This window comes from Betta splendens, chromosome 2 (genome assembly GCF_900634795.4).
Source record: "Betta splendens chromosome 2, fBetSpl5.4, whole genome shotgun sequence".
In the NCBI taxonomy this organism is placed as follows: Eukaryota; Metazoa; Chordata; class Actinopteri; order Anabantiformes; family Osphronemidae; genus Betta; species Betta splendens.
The window spans coordinates 5,416,427-5,444,111 of record NC_040882.2 but is presented as its reverse complement, the minus strand read 5'-3'; the positions used below and the strand labels follow the sequence as shown (position 1 = coordinate 5,444,111).

The 27,685-nt window shown below is 43.7% G+C and overlaps 3 protein-coding genes across 12 annotated transcripts in view; 2 read left to right on the top strand and 1 right to left on the bottom strand.

Moving 5' to 3' along the window:
- LOC114847412 (gap junction Cx32.2 protein-like) overlaps positions 1–16,544 on the top strand; it is a 69,011-nt gene extending 52,467 nt beyond the window's left edge. Inside the window, exons 1-8 of one of the 5 annotated variants that reach the window (XM_055506798.1) lie at positions 13,684–13,771; positions 14,239–14,327; positions 14,407–14,582; positions 14,707–15,074; positions 15,156–15,334; positions 15,441–15,512; positions 15,663–16,094; positions 16,211–16,544. In XM_055506798.1, the coding sequence (XP_055362773.1) occupies positions 14,897–15,074; positions 15,156–15,334; positions 15,441–15,512; positions 15,663–15,782 (549 nt within the window). In that variant the 5' untranslated portion in view covers positions 13,684–13,771; positions 14,239–14,327; positions 14,407–14,582; positions 14,707–14,896 and the 3' untranslated portion in view covers positions 15,783–16,094; positions 16,211–16,544. Of the gene's footprint in view, positions 1–13,683; positions 13,776–14,238; positions 14,328–14,406; positions 15,075–15,155; positions 15,335–15,440; positions 15,576–15,662; positions 16,095–16,210 lie in introns of those variants that run through there. The other 4 variants (XM_055506797.1, XR_008693998.1, XM_055506795.1 and 1 more) reach the window with 4 other exon arrangements.
- LOC114866447 (NACHT, LRR and PYD domains-containing protein 12-like) overlaps positions 1–27,685 on the bottom strand; it is a 128,763-nt gene that overhangs the window by 89,563 nt on the left and 11,515 nt on the right. The window contains exon 1 of one of the 6 annotated variants that reach the window (XM_055506781.1): positions 130–289. The exons of the other annotated variants lie outside the window; for them this stretch is intronic. The gene's annotated coding sequence lies outside the window, so the exon portion shown is untranslated. Of the gene's footprint in view, positions 1–129; positions 290–27,685 lie in introns of those variants that run through there. 6 annotated transcript variants of the gene reach the window in all.
- LOC129603782 (uncharacterized) lies at positions 18,377–25,801 on the top strand. The gene is made up of 2 exons (XM_055506789.1): positions 18,377–22,162; positions 24,201–25,801. The coding sequence occupies exons 1-2, from the start codon at positions 21,503–21,505 to the stop codon at positions 24,474–24,476; spliced, it is 936 nt and encodes a 311-aa protein (XP_055362764.1). The 5' UTR covers positions 18,377–21,502; the 3' UTR covers positions 24,477–25,801.

The window sequence follows — 27,685 nt, the reverse complement described above, 5'->3', positions numbered from 1 at the left end:
CTATATAATGTACATGTCAACAACTAAACGTCAATAAGACACAAACAATTACTACAAACCTTCTACACCAGAAAACACAAACTAAAGATCCTACAGACGAAGGGAAAGAATCAAACAAAGCGAACTTACAGTTGTTTCCCAGAGCAGAAGACGACGACTCTCTTCACACCTGAAACAGGTGAACTGTTACCTGGACCGGAAGCAGGAAACAGGGGCAGATTTTCACAATAAGAGACATCATCTTCCATGATTGACTGAAAGCTGGGATTTCGTTGCTGGAGATAAATGTTAGTGATTGTAGCGAGAGAAAATGTCTGATTTGAAGTAATCAAGTGATGATTTAAACAGTGTTTTACTGTCAATGGTGAACTGAACATGAAGGAAACAGAACCGCTGTTTGTAGGAACCAACAAGAAGCAGGACACAGTGTGAATAACACTGAATGTTGCATCAGTGTTATTGATGTGTGTGGAGTCAGAGACCGGCTGAGGTTGAACTGGGTTCAAACTGGGTTTGTTGTTTAAAGGCAGCTGGTTGAGTCGAGTGAGGCAGGACTGGACTCTGGATCAGGGCGTCATCAGTGAGAAACAGACTGATGTTAGAGCAGCTCAGTAACAATGAACAGACTGAGACAGGAAGTCTCACTGACATCACCTGATAACTGAGCCAGGAGGTGGAGCAGCAGAGCAAAGGCTCGTTCACAGGTTCTGAGCAGATTGGATCCTCAGTGATTGGAACCAGTTCACGTTGGCTTGTCCTGCTTTCTTACATACGGATCCAGCAAGAACCACAACTTTAGCTTTTGAATATTTTTTTTGTGTTTATTGTTTTTATTACAGTGACAGACTCACAGTCTGTTATTGGAAAAATTGTTTCTTCCTTATTCTATGCAGTTATTATATGAAATATGACTTATGTTCTGCAATTAATATCTTTGTTTTATGTATTTGACATTTCACCTACATTGTTCAATGGTTGTCTCTGCCTGATAGACTCTGGACTCTAGCTCCCAAACCCAAGGCCGGGGAGTTGTGTCTCTGTCTGTTGAGACCTAGTGCTCCTTCCTCTGATAGTAAAACGACAGTGATGCAGGTGTGAGAATGTAAACATCTCCACACACACTGTGACAGGGATGAGATGGTGCATCAGTCTGATTGGGTTCCACCGTAGTCGGACAGAGAAAGGAGTTAAAAGGCAGAAACAACTTGAGGATCGTGGGCTCTTTGCATCACACCTTCGTGGTGTGTGCACTGATCTCCCAGCTGTTTTTTGTTTTTTTGATGTGCACAATCAACATCCATGCTTTTAATTTGCTTTCCCCCACATTGTTTTTTTCCTTTATTTTTATAAAAAAACACACAAAAGACAACTCTATCATGTGCCTCTTTATGGGAAATTTCCACAACACATAAGTAGACATGTTTTGTCTTGTGTTCATGTTTAGTTTTGCCTCTAGTGTTACGGAGTGTTTTAGGTTTATGTAAGTGATAGTGTTTTCCTGCACTGGGGTGATTTTTAGTTCTTGCATTTTGTGTTGGAACTGAGACCTGCTTTGCAGTGGTTTTGTTTTTAATAAACTGACTTACGTAAACTATTAATTCCGTTTTTTGGATCGTGCACTTGGGGTCTCCCTCTTGTTTCCCTACCTGGTCAGCCGGTTGTGGTCAGGTAAGTGTGAAGGGAGACTGTTGGAAAAATACTGCATTTAATCATTGAAACATATTTTGCTGAAGCCTTGTTAGCTGTCCTATATCCTTGAAGTTTTCTCCCTTCTGCTCTGCAAGAAATAGGGAGTACCAGTGTGTAGCATCCTTATCTGATGAGCCCAATGCTTGCTTTGTGCAGAGAATATTTCCTACGTACTGTGTGACGATGCACCTCCCAGAATGCAATACATATTATGAGCTGAATCCTTGTCTTCTCTTCAGTGAGAGGAAGTTGCCTTTGCTGTAAACTGCTCACTCCTTGCAAGTAAAATCCTGAAGAAGGTCTCAACTGATTGTGTCTGCTTTATTTAAGATTTACAAAGGGAACTAACAATTTCCCTAACATAATTGGGGGCTCGTCCGGGATCCCAAGATCCTCTCTTTGCCGGGACATCGAGTCGGCGACTGAAGTCTGTGCACAGCCAGGTTTGGAACCTGCAGAAAATCCTGGGAGGTGAATTCCTGCCCAGGTCAGACGTCGGCTGGTGGTCCGACGAGGCGAGGTGACGGGATCCTGAACCAGGGCCAGGACACAGATCAGGCGAGTATGAAAAGAGTAAATCCTAAGGTATCTTAAATTCCGTGAGTGGCTCACGAGGTAAAAGAAGACTGGGTCTTCAGAAAAGTTCCGTGACAAGGTCACGAGGTAAAAGAGGACGGGGTCCTCGTAAAATAGATTAATGATAGTTTGTCTGATTGAAGCAGCGGCAGAGTGGAAACCTGACGGTGTTAACGTAAACTCTGTGATCAGTTGAAGTAAATCAGACTATATAAATAAGTGTTATTGTTTGTCTGTCTCTAAGTGAATTTTAACTTCTTAGAGGAAGTCTCAGAGACCTTTTGTGTTGTGTGTCTGATTGAGATCAAAATTGAGAGGTTGGTTTACTGAGACAGCTGTGTCCGCAGGAAACTAGTTCCTGTAGAAGCTTGGCACAGTCGATGCTCTCTGTCAACACTGTAACTGATCGTTGATCTCAATCCTCGTAGTGAAGCAAATTAAACAACTTAAAAATGGGAAACAAAAACACTAAGGGTTAAAACCTTGAAGGTGATTCGAAATACATGTCTAAGAGACATCCACAATCAACCAAATATTTGCCACAGTGGAAAAAGAAATTTGAATTTGATGGCAAATTGAAAGTGGAATCATGTTAACAATTAGTGGATAAAATAACTGTGATAACTGAAACAGTTAAAAGAACAAGATGGGGAATATAATAAAGGGACCAGTTAAAAATTCATGCTATATGCACAACAAGATTTTGAATTAAAAATAAACACTAAAGGGGTGTATAAGTATGGAACAAATTAAGTGAAGACATAAAAAATATTAATGAAATGATAGAAATATAATAGAAACTATATAAAAGATATAATTTAATAATTGTTTTATATTAATATAAAAAAATAACCTATAATACAATAATAATATAATTGATGTGCTTAAATATAAATATAAAGGCATGCGTCAATTAAAACATAGGAAAGAACAAGCTCATTGATTAATTAGATGGAACGTTGTGGAAGTGGTGCACGAATATTAACATTCTGTTATAATTCCTTATTGTTAAAATACTTTGTGATGTATGAAACTAACAGTCTATGTTCAGATATTGAATACAAATCAATGAAATGAAGCAAAAGCAACAATGTTTGTTGTAGACAGTGAAGAATGCTATTGGCAAGATAACAGTGGACAGAGAGGACGTGACAGAAAAAGGTTTAGAGGACATGGTGGACGACCATTTAGGGTGAGAAAAGTGACAGTGACGTTGATGAGGAAGAACCTCAAGTAAAAGTGTACTTATGTGAAAGACTGCATGATTACCCACAAATTATCCTAACCATATTTATCAAAAAGGAAAACCTGCACATGAGGTTGTTAACAGGGTGTATGATTGGAATCCAAAACAAAAGTTCACAGCTCAATGACGGTGTGAAAGAGAATAGCTCTGAACTGGACAACCCAGACTGTGCCCACAGCCCACCTTAGAGGAAATCAAAAATCAACAACAGCGTGCTTTAGGTTTGTTAGAGAGACGCTGCCCATACTGCACGGCTGAGGCCACAGACCAGCTGACTGTCCACAGAATCATTCTGCTGGAGCAAAGTGATGGGCAAGAGGCCGATGAGGTTCCAGTACCATTGTAGATAACACTGAGGAGGGAGGTGAATGCACTGACACACTCCACAATGAAGACACACACACACGCACGCACACGCAGACACACTCACTGATGATGTCACAGCTAACAGCAATGAAGAATGCTTGCTATGCTTAGACTCAGAAATGCTCACAGCTAACTGCAATGAAGAACGTTTGTAACGCTTAGATTCAGAAATGATTTGACAATGTTTTTCAAATGTAGAAAAAAAAAAACTTTATAAGTCATGTCATAGACAATATTAGACTAATACACTCAGACCTGATGCAGAACAAGAAATAGCACTCGTCATAGACTCCCTGTTAAGAACAAAAGATTGATGACTAAGAGCGATGACTCTCCTTGCGATACTCCCATATCCCCAGTAAAGAAAGCTCCTACTTCCACTGGCTGGAGGATAGTACAAGACCTTCAAGCTACAAATAAAGCTGTACAACGAAGAGCAGTTGTGGTACCTGATCCCTACATTCTGTTGAATAGTTTACACCTAGATAAGCAGATCTTCTCAGTTACAGATATTAATAATGCCTTTTGTAGCATCCCATTTCACCCAGGTTCACAATTTTGGTTTGCGCTTACTTACAAAGGTCAGCAATGCACGTACACCAGGCTACAATAAGGTTATTGTAAAAGCCCGACTAGGTTCTCAGTGTATGCCAGCAAATCTTGCTAAATTTACACCCCCACACAGTAGTCAGATATTACTGTACGCAGATGATGTTCTGGTGGCATCACAGACTGAAGAAGAATGCAGGAAAGATACTGTAGGACTTCTTTCATTTCGGCCAGAGAACAGTCACAAGGTCAGTAAAAACAAACTGCAACTGTTGAAGAAAGAACTTAAATATTTAGAACAAAGTGGACAAAAATTGACCAAAATAGAGTTTTTAAAAGTAGAGAACCTAGACCAGATTTACAGGACAACCCGATACCTGGTTCTGTATTTGTCTTTGTGGATGGATTAAGCAAAAAAAGTCTGAAACTAGAAAAACGCAGAGTGGCTGTGTGGTTCTGACTGATAGTGAGACCTTGAAAGCAGAACCGCTACCCCCACACTACAGAGCACAAGCAGCAGAAATAATTGCACTGACTGAGACATGCCGACTTAGGTCAGATAGTTACCATCTATACTGATAGCAGATACGCACAATGAACTATTCATATATTTACCAGTGGCAAAATAGAGGCATGATGACATCAACGGGAAAGACTATAATGAAGGTGATTTAATGAAAAATTTGTTAAAAGCGGTACAACTACCTGCAAAAATAGCCATTTGATACACTGCACTCTCAAAAGTGAAAATAAATAAATAAATAAATGGACTCAAAGGACAAACTGCTGAAAAGTTATTACTATGTTTGACAAGGGGAACCTGTCCTACCAACATCCCTCTATAAAGGAGCAGCAATATTGAGACGTGGGCCTTGCCATGTCTCAACTGGGGGGATGGTATGGATAAAAAACAAACTACTATACAGCTTATGCATTTACAAATTATTCTAAAAAATGTTGTTCCCGATGCATCACTTGCTCTACATATAACCCTCAAGGAATTATTCGACAAACAAGAAGAACATTCCCTATAGCAGAATATCCATTTCATTATTTGCATATTGGATTTTTGTGAATTAACTAGCTGTCAATGTAAAAAGTAGTGTTTGACAATTATTAACCTTTTTTTCCAAATGGATAGATCCACTAGCTGTAGCAAAACTCTAGTATGATATAATACGATTTGGGATACTAGATCGAATTTGTAGTGAAAACGGACCACACAGATTTTTCCTACCTGCTGCTATCAGACTATATAACCAGAACTGTTTACTTCCTATTGCTACATTAACTCACCTACTGCATCAGTGATTTATGTAATAATCTCCTCTGTGCAACATTTGTGCAAATCAGTACAATATTTAAATTTATACAACCCTTCCAATTCCTTCCATATGTCAAAGGTGTTAAAACATCATAAGAAATGTTTTTCTGAAAATGCTTTTCAAGATGTGCCTTGCCCACAGGAGGGACCACTTCAGGTTGGTGACTGGGTGTTCACCAGAGTCATAAAGCGCAAGAACTGGACCTCACCTCGATGGGAGGCCCACATAGAGTGACGCTGACAACACCTACAGCCTGCAAAGTCGAAGGCATCTCCCGGTGGATACACAACACACACTGCAAAAGACAACAGGTACAGGCAACCGAGTAGTATTGTCCGTGAGAAAAAACCCAACCGAGGGAGGGGAAAAGTCTGCCTACAAAGGGGGTCAGCAGCATTTAGAGCACTGGTCGTCTCAACGGCAGTGAAGAAACCAGCGGTACCTTCTCTCACTTAGGGGGACATTCTCATAAGGAGATACTATGAGGGGACACTGTCCAGCCACGGGAGTTGTACTAACTGCCCTTGTTCTGTTGATTGATGCTAGGCCACTCCCCGACCTCATCAAGGATGAGGAGAGACCTCCTAGCCAGTATCACACTAATTTGTGGTATTGTTAAATGAAGACAGAGCACTCTTAACTTTACTGGTTCAGTGTGTCACTTATCATGATGGTCCTGATTTCATGGGGACTCTCCCACAGTCTGATATCAATTATGTTTGTGGGCACACAATCTATGTGCATCTTCCACCCAATTGGGTAGGACGCTGTGCCCCTGTTTATGTTTCAGATGGCTCCTACGTGATAACACCACAGCAGATGACTTCCAAAGGACGACTACGGAAGCGAGAGATTGATCTGAAGGAAAGTGATCGGATCTGGGGATCAGACGTCCCCATGGACAAGAAACTTTGGACTACAGGCCAGAAAGTGGCACTATCCCTATTTCCATGGGTGGGGGTAGGAAAAATCATGCTAAGAGTTGAAACCATAAATTACCGCATGACCCTGTTCTTCAATGTCACGGTAACGGCCCTTGCCAGTATAGATCGTCGTCTCACCGCCCTAATACTCCGTGAGTTACAGGACCGCCTGGTGTTAGATCTGCTCACTGCAAGCCAAGGTGGAGTGTGTGCAATAGTGGGCCCCAAGTGCTGCACATACATTCCAGGAGACGACCAAGACGCAAAGGTCACCCAACAGGCACTCCGTGACCTACAGCACATATCCAATGTGCAGGCGGCTGATGTAGTGAAAGACAAATCCTGGTTTGATTGGTTTAGGTCTGGCACATGGACTGACATTCTGATGAAGATTTTTGGACCGATTCTACTGATTCTTTTGGTTCTGATGCTGATTGTGTTGTGCGTAATTCCCTGTTTGAGGGCCATGATCATCAGGATGGTGAATCAAGGCCTTCTCAGGGTGTGCGCAGTCATGCACTCTCGGCAAATACTCTATACACCTTTGAAGCTCGATAACTGTGAAGAGGATCTCCACGATGTCGATGGAAATGGACGCTAAGCTGTACATATTGTGCTTCTGTGCTTTTGACCCTGCCTATGACGTTGCAACATTTATTTCATGTTTTATGATGACTGCACTGAAAATCGAAAGAAGTTGTGCTGTTCTGATGTATGCATGATTGTTTAATGAATGTTTCAATGTTAAACAGGAGGGAAATGTTGGAAAAATACTGCATTTAATCATTGAAACATATTTTGCTGAAGCCTCGTTAGCTGTGCTATAGCCTTGAAGTTTTCTCCCTTCTGCTCTGCAAGAAATAGGGAGTACCAGTGTGTAGCATCCTTATCTGATGAGCCCAATGCTTGCTTTGTGCAGAGAATATTTCCTACGTACTGTGTGACGATGCACCTCCCAGAATGCAATACATATTATGAGCTGAATCCTTGTCTTCTCTTCAGTGAGAGGAAGTTGCCTTTGCTGTAAACTGCTCACTCCTTGCAAGTAAAATCCTGAAGAAGGTCTCAACTGATTGTGTCTGCTTTATTTAAGATTTACAAAGGGAACTAACAATTTCCCTAACAGAGACTGAGTGTTTTACTAGCGCGACGTGTCCGTGTGGTGCTGGATGCACGTTGGCCTCGGTGCCAAAATCCTCCCGCTCAGTGAGAGCTGTAGTTTCCCCGCTCGAAACATGTGCTGTCTTTCCTCCATCTCCACCGCATCTCCTCTATGTCCTCAGTCAAACGGTTTCGGTCGGAACCGACGGGGCGAGTCGTAACATTCCGAGTCTGTAAAAACTGTAGGAAAGGTTCCAGGAGATGAATGTTCTGGGTTTAGGAGTGCTTCTCTGGAGTAGAAAATGAGTGAAGCTGTGAGTGGCTGCATAAAATAAACTAAAAACACTAAAAACACCAAAAAAAAGTAGAGGGTCCTGAAGAGCGGAGAGCTGAGGCTGCCATCTGCGGCCTTGATTACATCTTGGATGTAATCAAGGAGAGATCCAACTAACACAGTGTAATGTTACACAACTAGCAGCAGCATCAGTGCTGTATTGAAATAGCGTTTGGTTACCAAATAATGTGGTTTGCGCTTAAGCAAGTTTCAGTTTATCATATCCTTCTATGTCCTACGTTCCAAGGTCGTGGTTTTAAATCTAGCTGAAAGAGTTGTGTGCCAGTCTCAAACCCAGATACAGCAAATAGAGTTTGTCAGGAATGACGAGAATGAGACAGAGCTCCTGGTGGATTCAGTTCAAAAAACATTTTCATCACAGTGTCTCTGTTAATAGTTTTTTTTCTAAAGGCCAACGACACTGTCCAACTGTTTGGTATTGAAAATGCCAAGAAATACGTGGAAGAACTATAATAACAACAGTTCCTGAAGAAAATGCACTGTAAAAGCTCTAATGCTGAATATATTCCTGTATAATTGCAGAAACATTAAATGTATAGCTTTACATGTCTCAACAAAAATATACGGGGTTAAAACTGAGCTGATTGTCTACAGTTCTATTGTTGTAGCATTAACACTAAAATGTTATCTGTTACAACTTTTACTGAACAATGTTTTTACAGATCGGTTGCTTTGAAGACATTAGAATCAAAGCAAATTATGTAAAACAGTAAGTTAATTGAGTCATCGCACTGCAGATTTAATTCTTTAATTCTTTTCAGCATGTGCAACTCTCATTTTTCATTATAGCAGAATTTGTAACAGTTAGCCTGATGTTAAACATTCAGAGAAAATATATGTTAAACAAATAGGTAACTGATGTACAACACACAGATGTCTGACCAAAGCTCATACCGGTATGCAATGCGTATAATGCACAGGTAAATCCTTTTCACATACGACAACAATACCTGTGTTAGTCAGTTCTTTTACCTTTATACTGACACGTTGGCTTCCTGGCTCATTTTTTAGTTCACAGTTAACAACAGTGACTGTTTCATTTTCTTTCTGTTTCAGAATGATGGTGAATGAGGGACCATGAGGGTGTGTGTGATGCAAGGTTTAGAATAAGAATAAGAATAAGAATAAGAAAACCTTTAATAGTCCCGCAGTGGGGAAATTACCTCTCACAACAGCAGTACAGATGAGCAAGAATACAGGAACAGAACAGTTTGTGTTTGTGTGTTTGTGTTGGCACAGTACAAAGCAGTACAGTACAGTTCGAGTGAGCATGAGGTCATTGCAGGGTTATTGCACAGTAATGGGTATAAGATTTGTACTGGTAACAATATACATGATTGTTCACAGATTTACACAAATATTGTGCAGAGCAGGTTGCTATATAAACCACTGATGCAGTGGGTGAGTGACTGTGGTGGGATGTGGTCAACAGTTCTGATTGTACAGTCTGACAGCAGCAGGTAGGAAGGATCTACGATATCTCTCCTTCACACAGCGAGGGTGGATCAGTCTGCTACTGAAGCTGCTCTCCAGAGCAGACAGTGAGTCCTCCAGTGGGTGAGAGACCTGGTCCATGATGGATGTCAGTTTAGCCAGGACCCTTCTCTCACCCACCTCCTGCACCGTGTCCAGAGTGCAGCCCAGGACAGAGCTGGACTTTCTGATGATCCTGTCCAGTCTCTTCCTGTCCCTCGCTGTGATGCTGCTGCCCCAGCAGACCACACCGTACAGGATGGCTGATGCCACCACAGAGTCATAGAAGGTCTTCAGGAGTGGCCCCCTCACTCCAAAAGACCGCAGTCTCCTCAGCAGGTAGAGTCTGCTCTGACCCTTCCTGTACAGTGCATCCGTGTTATGAGTCCAGTCCAGTTTATTGTTCAGATGCACACCCAGGTACTTGTAAGAGTCCACTCTCTCAATGTCCCTTCCCTGGATGTGCATCGGTGGGATGACAGCAGGCTGCTGTCTGCGGAAATCCACCACCATCTCCTTCGTTTTCCCTGCATTGATCAGGAGGTGGTTCCGCTGGCACCAGTCCACAAAGTTCTGAGTGAGTCCTCTGTACTCTGCATCGTCATCATCGGTGATCAGTCCGACGATCGCAGAGTCATCAGAGAACTTCTGCAGAACACAGCTGTCCGTGTTGTGTCTGAAGTCTGACGTGTAGAGGGTGAAAAGGAAGGGGGCCAGTACAGTCCCCTGTGGGGCCCCCACACTGCAGGTCAGAGTGTCAGACACACAGTCCCTGGCTCTCACAAACTGAGGCCTGTTTGTGAGATAGTCCATAATCCACTCCGTCAGATGAAGGTCCACACCAGCCTCCTCCAGTTTGTGTTTCAGAAGCATCTGCTGGATGGTGTTGAAGGCACTGGAGAAGTCAAAGAACATGATCCTCACATTGCTGCCGGGCTTCTCTAGGTGGGAAAGGGCTCGATGTAGGAGGAAGATGACAGCGTCGTCTACTCCTATGCCGTGTCGGTAGGCGAACTGCAGCGGGTCCAGGTAGGTTCCCACCGCAGAGCGGAGGTGACCCAGGACCAGTCTCTCCAGTGTCTTCATCAGGTGTGATGTCAGAGCCACTGGTCTGAAGCTGCTGGGGTCTTTGGCGTGCGGTGTCTTGGGCACTGGTACCACGCAGGAGGTCTTCCAGAGCTGTGGTACCACCCTCAGTTTGAGGCTCAGGTTGAAGACATGCTCCATAACTCCACACAGTTCGCCTGCACAGGACTTAAGGAGTCTGGAGCTGATTCCGTCTGGTCCAGCTGCTTTCCTGGCCTTGATCTGCCTGAGCTCACTTCTCACCTGGGTGCTGGAGAAGGATAGGGGTTGAGGGAGTGTCTCAGTGTGGTGTGAAGTGAGGGGGTGTGGTTGGGATGAGTCGCCAGTCGTCAGGGCTGAGGGTAGAGGGCTTTGTGTAAAGGTGTGAAGGGCTGTGGGGGCTGGTAATCCAGTGGTATGAGGTGACAAGAGGTTCGGAGGCAGCTGCTGGGAGGTGTGAGTGGGTGCTTGGTCAAACCGATTAAAGTGTGAGTTCAGCTCGTTGACCCAGCTCAGGTCCCCCTCAGCCTGTGGGTGTGGAGCTTTGAAGCCTGAGATGGTTTTCAGGCTCCTCCACACCTCACTGACATTGTTCTGCTGCAGCTGCTCCTCCATCTTCCTCCTGTAGCTGGACTTCCCCTCACGGATTTTCCTCCTCAGCTCCTTCTGCACCCTCCTCAGCTCCTCCCTGTCCCCTGATTTAAATGCTCTCTTCTTCTCCTTTAGCAGAGCTTTAATATCAGGGGTGACCCATGGCTTGCTGTTGGTGAAACACCGAACCCGCCTGGTGGGAACAGTGTTTTCACAGCAGAAGTTTATGTAGTCCGTTACACAGTCTGTTATTGCGTTAATGTCCTCCCCATGTGGGTCGCAGAGCTCCGTCCACACAGTGGTGTTAAAACAGTCCCTGAGAGCCTCCTCGCTCTCAGCTGTCCACCTCTTCACTGTGCGGGGCACCACCGGCTGCCTGTGTACAACAGGTTTATACACAGGCAGGAGATGCAGGATGTTGTGGTCAGCTCTGCCCAGTGGTGGGAGGGAGGATGCAGTGTAGGCCTCTTTGGTGTTGGCATAGAGTAAGTCCAGGGTTCTATTGTCTCTGGTGGGGCAGGTCACATACTGGGTGTATGTAGGCAGAGCAGCTGAAGGAGGTGCATGGTTAAAGTCCCCAGAGATCAGGAAGAGGGCCTGTGGGTGCTGTGTTTGCAGTCTGCTGGTGACTGAGAGCAGGGTCTCAGAAGCTGTGTCAGCGTTAGCGGAGGGTGGGACGTACACAGCAATTATTATAACGTGTGTGAACTCCCGTGGCAGGTAGAATGGCCTCATGCCCACCGCCAACAGCTCAATGTCTCTGTTACACAGCTTCATTTTGACAGTGCAATGTCGTGGCATACACCACCTGATGTTCACAAACACAGCCAGACTCCCTCCCTTCCTCTTACCGCTGTTCTCCGTTCTGTCCGCACGTAGCAGATGAAAATTGTCCAGTGCGACAGTCGAGTCCGGGATGAGTGACGTCAGCCAGGTCTCCGTGAAGAGCAGGACGCTGCTCGTTCTGTACTCCGGCTGGTACCGTGTGAGCGCCGCGAGCTCGTCCATCTTGTTGGGGAGAGATCTCACGTTCCCCATGATGACGGAGGGGACAGCGGGCCTGAAGCGTCTCGTTTTCTCCCGTCGTAGTTTTCCGGCGCGGCGCCCACGTCGGGACTTCACCAGCACCTCAGCGGTGATCTCGTGTCTGTCTCTGGGCAGAACTACGGCGCTGCGCAGCGCGATCAGCTGCTCCGCAGTGTAAACAATGCGCGCTCTGACCCCGACGCACATCGTAGCTTTAAAAAACAGCTGTTGTACTGCGCCAAACTTAGAAGAACTATATAAAAGCTGTGTACAGGTTGTGTACACTAATGTTACTAACAACACACTAGAAAGGTAAATTTAAATAAGTGAAGAAAGTAGTAAATAGAAGTAAGAGGACAGGAGCTGTTGTGACCAGCAGCCAGCTCGACCGGCGCCGGAGAAAAAAAAAAAAAAAAAGTGGCAGATATGATGGCAATTAATGAGCATATGTGAACACAATCACAGTAAACACAGCAAACTGCAATGAATGGCCTTTTGAGCCATTGCCACCCATGTGACAACACAACCAAATAAATATGTAGGAGGAAACAACATACTGTTGGTACATTGTCTAGAAGCTCATATTATAAAATTATAATGGAGTTGATTATCCTGTTGTCATGTAGATGCAGATACTTGACAAAGTTATAAATCATTTGAAGAAGAACTGAACAGATGAGACTGAAGACATGAATAAGTCTGGCTGCAGTGGAGGAGTGTTGTAATAGATTAGACATGTTTATTTATTATTTATTGTTAAGGGTGAAATTCTCCAGGTGTGACAAAATGCATTAAAGAACCACATACATGAACTACCGTATTAGTCTGTTGTCTTAAAGACTCACTAAACTTTTCTTGGGGTTTAGATTTCCTGACTGTGCAAGCTGCAAGCAGGGATGGGAAAAAAAGGTTTACCAGCAGAGGGGGCTGCTGCTCATTTAGACAACTTTCACATGGACGTAACCGCCAGAGCTCTGGAACTCTTCTTTCATCTAAGGCACTTTCTTTAGGAACTGGTCTTATGAAGCCACATTAGAATGGGACCCAATGCCACTCTACTTGCTTAATGTATTCTTGCATTTGGTCAATTAGTTGGTCTTCTTTTTGAGTAATTTGTTAGTGTGTCATTAAACAGCAACAGTTTAATAACATATTATAAGACATAGACAACTTAAAACTTAGTTATTTTGTCTTCTTGTTAGCAGTTTCAGGGTCAGTCTCCACACAACTGTGGAAAAGAGTATATGCAACATTCAGGTCACGCACTGGTCAAGTTCATGATCTCCAGTAGAAAGGTTCCATTATTGCACATTCTCGTGTCTCTGTGTGAATTCCTGTCGCTGACTCCTTTCCCTCGATAGTTTAGTTTTTTAGGAAAAGAGGAGGGGCTTCATCAGAACAGTTTATCCAGTGCGCTGTGTCTCACATGCAGACCTGAACTCTCCTCCTGGATTAGCTGTTTTATTTTGGTGAATCAAGACAGAAAGTGAGTTATAAAGTATTAAAAGTGTAACTATGTTTATAAACAAACTTTAGTTTGTGGATTTATTGATAAGATTGGAGAATCATTTGATTTTCCTTTAATGTGTTTCAATAGTGAAATATAAAAAACTACATTTATTTAGTTTTAGAGGTTCAGGATTACAATATGTAGTTCAATACAGCATTCAATCATCGTTCATATATTAGTATTGACAATTTTCTAATACATTTCAAATAGCTATATTATAGTATGTAGTAATATATTTTTAGTATTACAGTTTTAGTTTAGATTTAGTATGCTAACTTTATAAATGATGCTGCTTCTGGAATCTGCATGTTTAGAGACAGATTGTAAACATCTGCAGAACAGTTTACAAGAAACAGCTGGATGTGTTTCCAGGAATTTACAAAAGACTGGACTGAGGCCAACAGATTTTAAACAAGCTGGTTTTCTATTTTCCACTACAACAGGAACAATGAGGAGCCAGAAGCTGGGTTTCCTGTCCAGGCTGCTCTGCAAATGGCCTCAGTGTTTTACTAGCGACAGTCGACTCTCATCGGTGCGTTCACTGCATTAAACTGACTTTTATTCGTGGGAGAGTAAGTGGTGAATTATGGACGCCTGGCTCCTTTTCACAGGTAAATCAGTGCTTCCTGTGCTCCTGCTGGTCAGACTGGTGATACTGGGAGCTGCAGCACACATGGCCTGGGGGGATGATGACAAGTTTGAGTGTAATTCTAGAATGCCAGGCTGTAAAGAGATCTGTTACGATCAGCTCACACCTTTGGCTGCTACACGTTTGTGGACACTACAGGTGAAAAACACTTACTTTTTTAGTTGTTCTGAAAATTTGATTTAAATGTAACATTTTCTTATAAAAAATGACTAACTATTATATTATTTAACAATTCTAACAATAATATCATTGGTTCTTTTAGCTGCTTCTAGTTTTGTCTCTGGGTCTAGTGTTCCTCTGCTACTTGCTCCACTTGCTCAACCAGAAGAATCAGGTCAGACGACACTGGCTTCTGGGTGCGTGTGAACTACAGCTGTTCAAGGTTTCCATGTTCCCACCACGTCGACTGTTTCGTTCCTCGTGCGGGACAAAAGACCAGTTTCCTCTTCATCATGTTCATCACATCCTGTGTTTCTCTGCTGCTGAGCGCCGTGGAGCTGATATGTGTGATGGTGAGGAACAGGCAGCAGCACGGAGCAGACGTCGTTCAGTCGGGGTCAGAGGTCACAGAGGATCCAAGCTTCCTGGAGCATCTGCTGAGCCTGTGGCACTGTCACTCCAGCCTCTTAGGTACAATCGAAACAAAGCCATTCAATCAGTTACAAAATTGTTGTGTGAGTGAAGGTGGATGATTGTGTTTCTCTTTCCCAGGTAAAACAAGCCTCCCAGTGTTGCAGCTGATCCGTGTGGTTATGGTGGGAGCAGCGGTGCAGCCGGTCTGGGACAAAGAGTTCACAGGATTTGTTTGTGACACTCAACAACCAGGCTGCACTCACGCTGCATTCAGTCACATCTTCTCTTTGTCTTTGCATCAGTACTGGACTCTGCAGGTACATAAACTGTTATAACACTATAGAAGCCAACTGGGCAAATATCTAACTCATAGTTTCACAGCTAAATATAAATAGTAGGTGACAAACTCTCCTCTGTCTTCAGGTGGTTCTGGTTGTGGCTCCTGGTCTGATTTTCCTTTGCTACTTGGTTCATGTCATCATGCAGAATAAAAAGGTGCAGAGAAAAAGCCATTAAGATTTTAAAAAGTTAAAGGGAAATTTCCACCACAATGTTAATGTAAGAAACAAAAAAGATTTGACTTCAATGAAAGCAGCAGTGACAAAAGATTTTGTGTGGCTGAACTTGTCATTGTTTGTTTTTCAGTGCGACCAAGGAGCTCAGGTTAAAGGTCACGTCCTCAGGGCTTATCTGGGTCTCCTGTCAGCAGGTGTTCTGCTGGAGGAGAGTCTGGACTCAGCAAGATGTTCAAAAGTCCAATACTAAACATTACTGTGACACATCTAGGGCTGATTTGGACATTATCAACAGTTTTAGGAGAGTTTTGTAAACTTTGTGTGTCTGTGGTCATGACAGATGTGCTGTTCACCTGCTGCTTTTCTCTGTCCTCAGGTGGGATTTGCTCTGTTTCAGGCTGTAACCTTCGGCTTCTACCTGTCCAACACCTATAAATGTGGCATGAATCCGTGTCCGGGTCAATTCGATTGTTACATGTCCCAGACAACAGAGAAGTCGTGGTTCATAGTCATCATGTTCACTGTGACGTGTCTGTCAGGCCTGTTTACGCTGATAGAGCTGGTGCGTTCACTGAACAATCACATTTCTGTACATTATGAAAGTTAAGACCATACGTCTCCTTTTCCGTGTGAATGAAAAGATTTTGACTCGATGCTGAACTTGTCTCTGTCCCACAGTGTGTGGTGCTGATCAGAGCGAGACCCTGGAACAAACAGCAGAACAACAAGATCTCAGAGACGTCAGGATTTCAGATGGACCTCAAAGAAGAAGGAGCCACTGCAGAGAGCAATGAAAGCTGCTCTAAACTCAACATCTGAACTGGGAGGAAGAGAAGGTTATTGTGAGGATGAACTCTCACAAACCTGCGTGACTCCTTGACACTTGTAATTTTGTACCTGTATGAGATTATTTTGATTTTTTTTGTGATATGCAATGTTTTTTGACACAATAACAAAATGTACATTGTCTACATATGTGTTGTGGAAATTTCCCATAAAGAGGCAGATGAGAGAGTTGTCTTTTCTGCGTGATTTATTATAAAAATAAAGGAAAATAAAAATAATGGGGAAAGCAAATCAAAAACATCAAAAACCAGCTGGGGAGATCAGTGCACACACCACGAAGGTGTGATGCAAAGAGCCCACGATCCTCAAGGTGCTTCTTCCTTTTAACCCCTCTCTCTGGCTCTGGTGGAATGTCTCTCTGCACCAATAGAATTGTTTGTGCCACCTTATCTCATCGTGTCTTGTTATCCAAAAGGAAGAAACACCAAGCTTAGAAGACAAGGGGCCCCCGCCCCTTTTTAAAGTGAACAGTGTTTAAATAACTTGTTTAATCTTTCAGTTCATTCATAGATTTCACCTGTTTCATTCTCGCAGAGACCAAAATGGCACGTTCGTTTCTAGAGGATCCTGTAAATGAGGACGATGTATTAATTCACACGTCATTGAATTTACGCTGCGAGAGGATTTTAACGCCACGAGTTAATTTTCTGTCATATCGCCGTGCATATTTATTTGAGTGGTACCGTTTTTCTCGAGACTCCATACATACATTAATAATCTTATCCACCCATACGTCAAACACATCACCCATCGTGCCCGTGCTTTTACATCCGAGCAGATTCTTTGTGTTGCGTTACGTTTTTTTGCAAACCGTAGTTTTCTTTATAACATTGGAGATGCTGAGCACATTAGTGAAGCCACTGTTTGTAGAATAGTTCGACCTTTCCTTAAAACAAACTCCTTAAAGCCATTAAGTAGGAGTTTCACAGGATTGCAGGTATGTGGTATTTAATTTGTTTCATTGGGGCTAATCTGAAAAATGATGATCAGTTAATAATATCTTGCTGTGACCCCTGGAAATAAACTTATAAATGTCCAGGTACACTGACCACTCTTTGTAATGGTCAATAACTACATCACCATACTGTAACTAACGTATCATTGTTTACACCACCAAGATCATATGTGATGCTGCACATATCACAAACGTGGCTCTGTTCATATATTCATGAATATATCGTGAGTCAACCCTAAGTAACAGGCAGTGGTAAGTACATGTATGTCCTATACACGTATTTCAATGCATGCACTCACACTCACAGGAACACTTCTATGCTGCACTAAAGTAATGTTAACTTTCTTCTAGGAGAGATTGACGGCTTTCTGCTGGAGATATGGGTTAATGCCAGCCCACACTACTGACCCCTGACCCAGAACCTGAAGCAGGCCCCCAGCAGCGCTTTAACAATTCACCTTTAACTATACACTCACCTCCAGCTTTTGTTTGAGAATTTCAATTTCTAGAACTGTCTTTTCAATCTGGCGGTCCAAGTATAATATTTCCTTGAGATTAAGTTTATACAACTCTGTAACCGGTAACTTAAAATACAGAAGATTTATAGTTACAAGACATAGTTCCTCATTACTCTTACAGAATTGAACTCTGGCGTTTACTGAACATCACTGACTGTGTGCATCTGTGCAGCAGAATGTGACGGACCTCCTTCTGCTGTTCTTCCACACTCTGGGGCAGAGGGGAGATAATAAAGTCAATATACTTGGAGACATCCTTTAGGCTACGCAACACAAACATCAGAAATCATGTGCTGTGTATAAACTGTATTAATATTACACTTTATAATACTGCTTATCATAATTTAAGCTTTATTTAGTAGTATACTCATAACATCCTGAGTTTCTGTTGTGACAGGAGGATTCATATATTACCATCACAATCTGTTAAGACCAACAAAGAACCCAACCCAGACTCTAAGAAATGCATATATCAAAAGTAGCCTGTGTAAAAAATCAAATATATAGGTAGGCCTGTAATGGAAAAATTGTACTTTAATGCTTTTGGGTTCATTTCTGACTCTGTATAGTGACCATGCATTCTGTACTTGTTGATTAGACCCAGAACTGAACATTCTCAGACAGACAATCTATCTCCCTCTCAAGGTGACCGATTGTTCATGGCCTGAGTCTGCCTTTTAACCCTGGGCTCTGGCTCCTTTCTGTCTGATGCCTCACCAGACCCAAGGCTGTAGCCTTGTTTATTCCCTGTGTAATATGAACATCTTCACCCACAGTGTGATAAGGAGATTCCACCAGGTCCAGGGAAAAAGGTTAAAAGGCAGAAGCAACTTGAGGATCGTGGGCTCTTTGCACTATACCTTCGTGGTGTGTGCACTGATCTCCCCAGCTGGTTTTCTTTTCTTTTTGATTTGCTTTCCCCATTATTTTTATTTTCTTTATTATTTCAATAAATCGCACAAAAAGGACAACTCTCTCTCATCTACTTCTTTATGGAAAATTTCCACCACAGAAATTGGCGTCTACGAACAGGATCCCGCGGCAGGTCGTCTGGACGGTGTGACCAGGGACGGCGGTCCTGAGGACTAGGGTCGCTCAGCCTCCAAACCTCTACAGCTGTTCTGAGTGGGAGGACTGCTCACCCGTCTGGATCGCCTCTGACGAGATCCAACGAACTCAAAATCCAACGAACACAAAATCCAACCTCTACTCGGCCCGGTGAGAGAGATTCCGTTTTGTTGCGACTTGTTGAAAAAAAAAAAAAAAAAAAAAAAAAAAAGAAACGGGTTTGAAATTGGTTTCAGTTATTCGGGGTTTACTTGGCTCTGATCATTTGGTTTAGGGAAAGTAAGGCAAATAACAATTAATTCTAAGCATCCCCTACTAGACTAAAACAAACAACGATAAAAGAAAAATATAACTAGGACTAGAGATAATAATATTTCTAAAACGACTATTTAGCTGAAAACATCCAAAAATAATATATATATATATATATATTTTTTTTTAATTTTAAATTCAATATTCGGGTAAAATTAATTAGGTCAAAGTCTGCCCTGGTGGTCGAGACGGTGGTTGCTAAGGGTTGGCTCGTGGGACCGAGCTTGTTTTGTCTGTACTGAGGATACAGACCAGTGTGCAGATCTGAGCGCAGTCCAGAGGGAGTGGACAAGGAAATAAAAGACGGCTTCTGTAAGACGGAGCGCGTTTGCAGGGGGAAGTGGTTTTGAGATACGAGGGACCCGGGTCTTAGAGGGGCCTGACGGTGAGGGACCACTTCCGAGAACCCTGTCGCTGATCTGAGCGGTTCCCTTTCTACGGAGACGTCCGTGGAAGAGAAATTTCGAAAAAAGGTTCCGGCCGGAACACATAAAAATCTAAGGCAGGAAACCGCCGGGACTCTGAAAGATGGGTTCGGGGCGATCTAAGTCTCCACCACCAGACTGCAGCATTACAAAATTAATGAGACGTAAATATGGTGATGAGTGCGTGTCATGTCTTCACGACTGGACAAAACATTATGGGTTTCAAGAAGGTGGATCACTCAGTGTGAAAGACATACGCACCTTAAAAGAAAAGTTAGATACAAAAGATGAGATTTGAAAAAGCAAAACTATCAAAACTAAAGCCCTAAAAGAAACAAAAGAGTGATGAGAGTAACAGAAACAAAGGACATAACAACTCTGGGGAAGAATTGTTTGCACTCGCCACACACACACACACACACACACACACCACACACACATATCATGTCAAGAGCAAATGCTCCCATTCTTTCTGCTCTCTATTCTAATGCAGAACCGAGCGCGATGAGGGTAAATCCGGATCTGGACTCCTTTCCCACCATCAGCAGAAGAACCAAAGGAGAAGAAGCGCCAACCAACAACCAGAACAGGGTGGAAGCTCTGACACCACAGCAGCTGGAGGCCACAGACCACAGCATGGACGCCTCACTGACCCCACAACGTCTGCAGCCATCACGTTCTGGGCTCATCTGATGAACCAGCTACTACAAGCGTGTGTGTCTGACACAGACACCTGCTTATGACAATCAGCAAAGGAAAACAAGGACAGAGCAACAGCAGAGAAGACGTGCTCTGACACAGACACTGGTTGAAACAACAGGAGAGGCTTCAGACGTGATCGGCCCAAAAGAGCTGCATCTGAGGATCCAGGAAAGGTCTTCATCGAGGAACAACTGTCCCATTGAAAGGCTTCACCCACTGGCGCTCACATGAGACTGATGGTTGGGGAAGGAGGAAGGTGATGGTTCCTTTTCACGTGACGTAAAAGACGGTACCGCAAACACACACACACATTCATACACGCAATGAAGAAACACGCTTACAGCTGATACACGCTCAAATTCATGTTCATGCTTATCTGCTCGCAATGAAGAATCGCTTTCTGCTCAAAAAAAAATCCCACAGAGTGATTTTAAGATGATGACAAACAGCTAAATGACAACTGCTGCATGACTTTACAGTCTGATGGGTTTAAACTATTTCAATTTACAACAACTTCAGTAATAAAATCCTCCATGTTTCTAAAAAGATTTGTGCACAATATAGGTTTGTCTGGCCAGACTATAGGAAAACAAAAACAAAACCATAGGAAGACTGAAACTGACTGAAACAGACTATCAATGACTATTAAAGGGAAGACGACTATTAGAGAGAACAAATAATAATTACTGTACGTACCAGACAATAAAAGAAAAACTTACTGTGCCTCTGTCTTGCACGACATCAGACGGCAAGACACTCAAACATTCATTTTTGCTTTCAAACTTATGCCCAGTTAATTTATTAGGAAGAGATCTCATGTGTAGTTTAGGTATTTCACTGATTTCCACTCCGGAGGGAGTGCAGGTCACAACCACGGACAATGTGAATAATTATTCCTTCGTTTGTGTTAATTTCAGCTCAGAGCCGCTGCTCTACTCTTATCAGTGGCTGCTGAAGGGAGGGGCTGTAACTGAGGCCCTCATACAGGCTGCTCGACAGCTTGTTTCCTCACAGAATACGACCTTTAGAGACACATCTGACCTGTCTTGTACAGCACATGTGTCCACTGGTCCTGATGAGGAGTTTGAAAAATCATGGTTACGCACACATGCGGACAAACTGACCTCAACCTCTCTTTTTTGGGATGAACATAGGTCTGCGCTTGCGATTTCTCTCACTAACGAACAAGAGAGATTTGTTGATGCTTATTCTACAGATCCACATGTCCTTCTGTCAAAACATGACGGAGACAGATGGCAGGACTTGGGGTCCTTTCGTGGACAGATGTCAACGGGAAGGAGACTGGCAAACGACTTCCGACCCGAATGTGATGTATTCACCTACTTTGCATGCTTACAAAAAACTTTTTCAGTCTATCTTTCATGCGCAGCGTACAGTGCACTTGGTACCTCAACATTCCACACACACTCCACACCACGTGTTTTTGTCAGAGGACGCTCTGACGCAGTATCCAGCCTTACAGGAAGTTCCGGCTTCCCTGTGGGCCACACACAAATATGATGTAGGTTTGATCAAAGGGTGTGACCCAGTGGTCATCACACCAAAATCTGACTACAGACCATGCAAACAGCAATACCCTTTAAAGAGAGAAGCAATTGAAGGAATAACACCGGTGTTTAACTCTCTTTTGAAAGCAGGAGTCGTTGTCCCATGTGACAACTCTCCAGTGAGGACTCCACTCTTCCCAGTTAAGAAAATCAGAGACAAAGGACAGCCAACAGAATGGAGGTTTGTCCAGGATCTGCAAGCAGTAAATGCGGCGGTCCAACCACGCGCGCCTACGGTACCGAACCCCTACACCATTCTTTCTCAGGTTCCGCCCAAGGCTAAATTTTTTTCAGTAATTGATTTGGCCAATGCTTTTTTCAGCGTGCCCGTCCACAAAGACAGTCAATTCTGGTTTGCTTTTGAATTCAACGGAAAATCATACACCTTTACCAGACTGTGCCAGGGGTATTCAGAAAGCCCTACCATCTACAATATGGCACTGAAAGAAAGCCTGGATGATCTTGTCTTGTCCCCAGGCACCGCCCTGCTGCAGTACGTTGACGACTTGATGATCTGCACTGAGGATCAGGAAACTTGCAAAGCAGATACGATCAAGCTGCTGAAACACCTGCATGGTGCTGGACACAAAGCAAGTCTGTCTAAATTACAGTTTGTTCAGACTGAAGTTACCTTCTTAGGTCACATCATCACCGCTGAAGGGAAATCCATTTCACCTAAAAGAGCTGAAGCTATTCAGAACCTGCCTAAACCGTGCACATACAAACAGCTTATGTCCTTTTTAGGCATGTGCTCTTATTGCAGGAATTTCATTCCTAACTGCGCCGTCTTGGAGGCTCCGCTTAGAGCTCTGATGCAGACGTCTTCTGCATCCACCACCCGCCTCACGTGGACATCTGAGGCTGAACAGGCATTCACCGACCTCAAACTAGCTCTTTAGTCGGCTCCTACTTTGGGTCTGCCTGACCCTACGCGACCTTTCACCCAAACAGTGGATGAGAAATCAGGTTGTATGACCTCTGTCCTTCTACAGGATCACGGAGGGCGTCCACGCCCTGTAGCCTATTTCTCTGCTAAGCTTGACCCAGTCGCTGCGGGGCTCCCACGATGCCTCCGAGCAGTGGCTGCGGCAGAGAAAGCCGTGCTGGCATCACGTGACATTGTTGGCTATTCTGATGTCACCCTGCTGGTTCCTCATGCCGTGTCTTTGATCCTTTTGGAACAAAAAACATCGCATCTTTCTACAGCCCGATGGCTTAGATACAACACCATCCTACTGGAAATGCCAAACATCACTGTCAAAAGGTGCAATGTGCTTAACCCAGCCACTTTGTTTCCAGGCCCTGACGATGGCGAGCCTCACAACTGTGTTTCGGTCTTGAACCAGGTCTGCACTCCGCGCCCAGATCTATCGGAGGTGCCAATTCCTAACTGTGACCTCGTTCTCTTTGTTGATGGCTCCGCCTCTAGAGACCCTGCTTCGGGCCACTGTCAGGTTGGATATGCAGTCTGCACCTCTCATACTGTTTTACAGTCTGGCCCTTTGCCAGGACATTACTCTGCTCAGGCTGCGGAGTTGATTGCACTGACCGAAGCCTGTAAATTGGCTGAAGGGAAGTCTGCTACTATCTACACAGACTCCAGATACGCTTTTGGCGTCACACACGACTTTGGTGCTCTGTGGAAACACAGAAAGTTTTTGAAATCTGATGGCAAACCTATCTTGCATCATGATAAGGTTGCTGATCTGCTCGACGCAATTCTGTTACCAGCTGCAATTGCTGTATGTAAGTGCCCTGCACACACTGGGGGCACTGATCCCATCTCTGCTGGAAACGCACGCGCTGATGCTGCTGCGAAGGCAGCTGCCCGACTTCCCCTTCCTCTTGCTCCCTGCCTCTTATCCTCCACCTCTACCCAACCTCCCTCTCCTCCCTCTGCTCTGCCTGATCTTCAGACATTCTCTACCCCACAGGAACGCAAGCTCTGGCTGACGAATGGCGCCACCAGTAGCCATGGCGTTTGGTATGGGCCCGACGGCAAACCTTGCCTACCTAAACACTTTTTCCCTCATTTCGCGAAGTTGACACATGGACTAGACCATGTATCAAAGGGGGGAATGTTAGATGCTCTTACAAAACATTGGTACACTAAGGGATTTTCAATCTATGCACAAAAATACTGTGAAGCATGTATGACATGCGCCCAACACAACCCAGGTAAGACGACTGCCAAACCACTGGCAGCTCATCCACCACCGGAACAGGCATTTGACCATTTAATGCTGGACTTCATCGAACTAACGCCAGCAGAAGGTGAAAGCGGCTCTGCCCAAACAGGCGACAGAACCACTGCACATATTTCAACCAGGAGACTGGGTGATCATTAAGGAGCTTCGCAGGAAGCACTGGAACTCAAAGCGGTGGCAAGGTCCCTTCCAAGTCCTTCTGACGACCAACACGGCTGTGAAGATCGCAGAAAGAGCGACTTGGATCCACTCCAGCCACTGCAGGAAGGTCCCGGATCCGACAGACGACCCTCCATCTCCATCTACACCACACGAGAAAACCACCACTGTCGAAAAGAATTGAGAAGGACGACCCTCGCTGTGCTCACACACGCACTGAGGCGAGGCTGCGTTGACCGTTCAGCTAAAGGTGTGAGCCAAGCGCCGCCTGAAGCTGCGCCGGTGAATCACACTATCAGACCATACATCTACACACACGCTCCTGAGAAAACACACACACGAGCAGCCTTGAGTTGCCGACGCTGGACGACGTGTAGACTCTTCACATCACGGGAGTGACAGTGACTCAGACGACATTGGGAGGAAACCTGGAGGTGATAACGAATCCCAGGTGTCTCTGTGATCAGCTGATCACAACCTGAAGAACCCCAACGAACTGTCAAGGTGTCAACAAACAGGTTGGAAACAATCTAACGCTACTGTTCAACAGGAAGAAGAAGACATTGATTGTGACCCTGTTGTTTTTGATATGTTACTTTAATATTTGCTGTAATTATGTGATTGATTTACATGTATACCTCTCTGTGATTTCATCCACTATTCTTAAACAAAGCATTTTATGCTTCCACTTGATTCACACTTACACACAAATTTTTATCTTCCACTGACACAAAATGACATTCACCAGACGAAACAAGACAATAGTTTAAATCAATATATAACCCTCTTCCTATTTTTGCTTGACTGAACGTGATCTGATTGATTATAGGCTTATGTCCCTGTCTTTCCAAAGCTCATACACAAGGGTTATTCTAGTATAACTACCCACAAAAACAGCTCACAATCTTTTATCCCTACGCCATTTACATTTTTATAAACAATACATTTAACAATCATTTTTAAAAAATGCTTTATTACTACAAAATGAATGCCACGATTGACAATTTTTATTCTTTTAATGTTTGATTAATGTGTAATCAAAAGGGGGGAAATGTAATGGAAAAATTGTACTTTAATGCTTTTGGGTTCATTTCTGACTCTGTATAGTGACCATGCATTCTGTACTTGTTGATTAGACCCAGAACTGAACATTCTCAGACAGACAATCTATCTCCCTCTCAAGGTGACCGATTGTTCATGGCCTGAGTCTGCCTTTTAACCCTGGGCTCTGGCTCCTTTCTGTCTGATGCCTCACCAGACCCAAGGCTGTAGCCTTGTTTATTCCCTGTGTAATATGAACATCTTCACCCACAGTGTGATAAGGAGATTCCACCAGGTCCAGGGAAAAAGGTTAAAAGGCAGAAGCAACTTGAGGATCGTGGGCTCTTTGCACTATACCTTCGTGGTGTGTGCACTGATCTCCCCAGCTGGTTTTCTTTTCTTTTTGATTTGCTTTCCCCATTATTTTTATTTTCTTTATTATTTCAATAAATCGCACAAAAAGGACAACTCTCTCTCATCTACTTCTTTATGGAAAATTTCCACCACAAGGCCTCTTACATTTTACACATGCACTTGTATCCTGGGGAGTGACTGGTTCTGATGACTCCCTCCAGGAATTCCTTCAGCCTCTGCTTTCCAGTGTTCATGCTGAGGGCCTTCTCCTCTGCATGCGTCAGAGGTGGAGGTGCAGGTCCTCCACCAGTTGTTCTAGTCTCTGCCTTCTTTCTATTGGGTGAGTAGAAGTCAAATGTTTAACTGTGTGAAAATATTACAGCCATGTTGAAAATTCTGCTACATGCTATTTATTTATTTAATATGTCAAATTTTGTAAAGTCAGGTAGTCTACACCCATATGATGCTGCCTTACCTGTTTCAATTATGTTTTTATATTTCATTTACAATTCCCACATCAACCACAACAGGAATTTTAAAAATGCATGGACATAACACTGCACTTTTAATTCATACAAACATCGGTATTTTATGCAATTACTGGAGTAACTCCTTAGATGAGTGAACAAATAACAACAATACTAACATTTTTTAGTAATTAGTTACACCGAACACTGTATGATTAAAATGTAAACTTACGCATTGACTCGAGCAGCTATTTTCTTCCAAGCTAATTCTTTCTCTTTCGCCGCTGCAGCCGTGTTGCCTTTTCTACGGAATATAGACTCGTAGTCGTTATATGCTTGACGTATCATATCCATTTCCGGACGTCTTTTGTTGTCCTGTTGCCATGGTGACTCGTAATATGTTCACTCCATTGATCAGGGCTTTGTATCGTCGCGGTGCACGCGCTTAACTCTGAGTCAGACCACTCAGAATTGATTAAACCAACTCTTTTCAGCTGTTCTGGAACCGAAAACTCCAGGTTTGCAAACTCAGAGTAAATCAACTCAGAGTTTAGTTAAACCTCCTTCTTGAAACGGGCCCCGGGTGTACTGTAGAACACAAATGTGACGATTGGTGGAGGTGATAGGGGCGTGGTGAGAGCCTGGCTAAATGCAGGTGCGTCCAAGCGCCGCTTTCCATACTTGTTGGCTAAAGGACGGAGTGGATTGGGCTGCCTGCTGATCGGTCGATGTGGCTTTCCTCTTTTTAATAATCTCGACTGCTGCTGCCGCTTGACGGTGTCGATGCGGCTTTGCTGGTTTTAATAATCTTGACTCTTGCGGTTTTTTACACTTGGGCCGCTCTGTTTGGTTTATCGTGGTTTGGTTTTTGATATTTGTTTTCTCGTGCATGGTGTGGTTTGCGTTCATGTGATTTATTTTTCTATTGGTCATTGCCTATGTGACAGGGCGGCAAGACCCCACCAGAGAAGGACGTTAACACTCGACAATATTTATTCTTTAAAATGTATTGCGCAATTAAAATACACCACACAAGGTAAGTTAAGTAATATAAACATCAAAAAAGAATTAAAAACAAAATCACACCATGCAAAACCACGGCAAACAAAAGTAAACAAAACAACAAAATAGAAACCAAAACAAAACCAACCAACCTAAATTAACAAAGATACCGATGAATCAACAGTTATAATGCACACACACACACACACACACACACACACACACACACACACACACACACACACACACGGGGGGGGGGCTCCAGCACCCCCGTGACCCCGCATATGGGATTAAGCAGTATGGAAAATGGATGGGTGGTGCGGTGGGTAACACTATCGCCTCACAGCGTGAGAGTGCTTGGTTCAACTACACAGTCAGTGGGTTTCTCCATGTTTGTCTCCAGGTGAGAAGCTGCTTCACTGCTCCCAGCATCACTGGTCTGGAAACACGCTGCTGCCTCCTACTGGTCCAACATAACAGCCACTAAAGAGGAGGCATAAGCAGCTACACGACTGGAGCACTGAGGAGA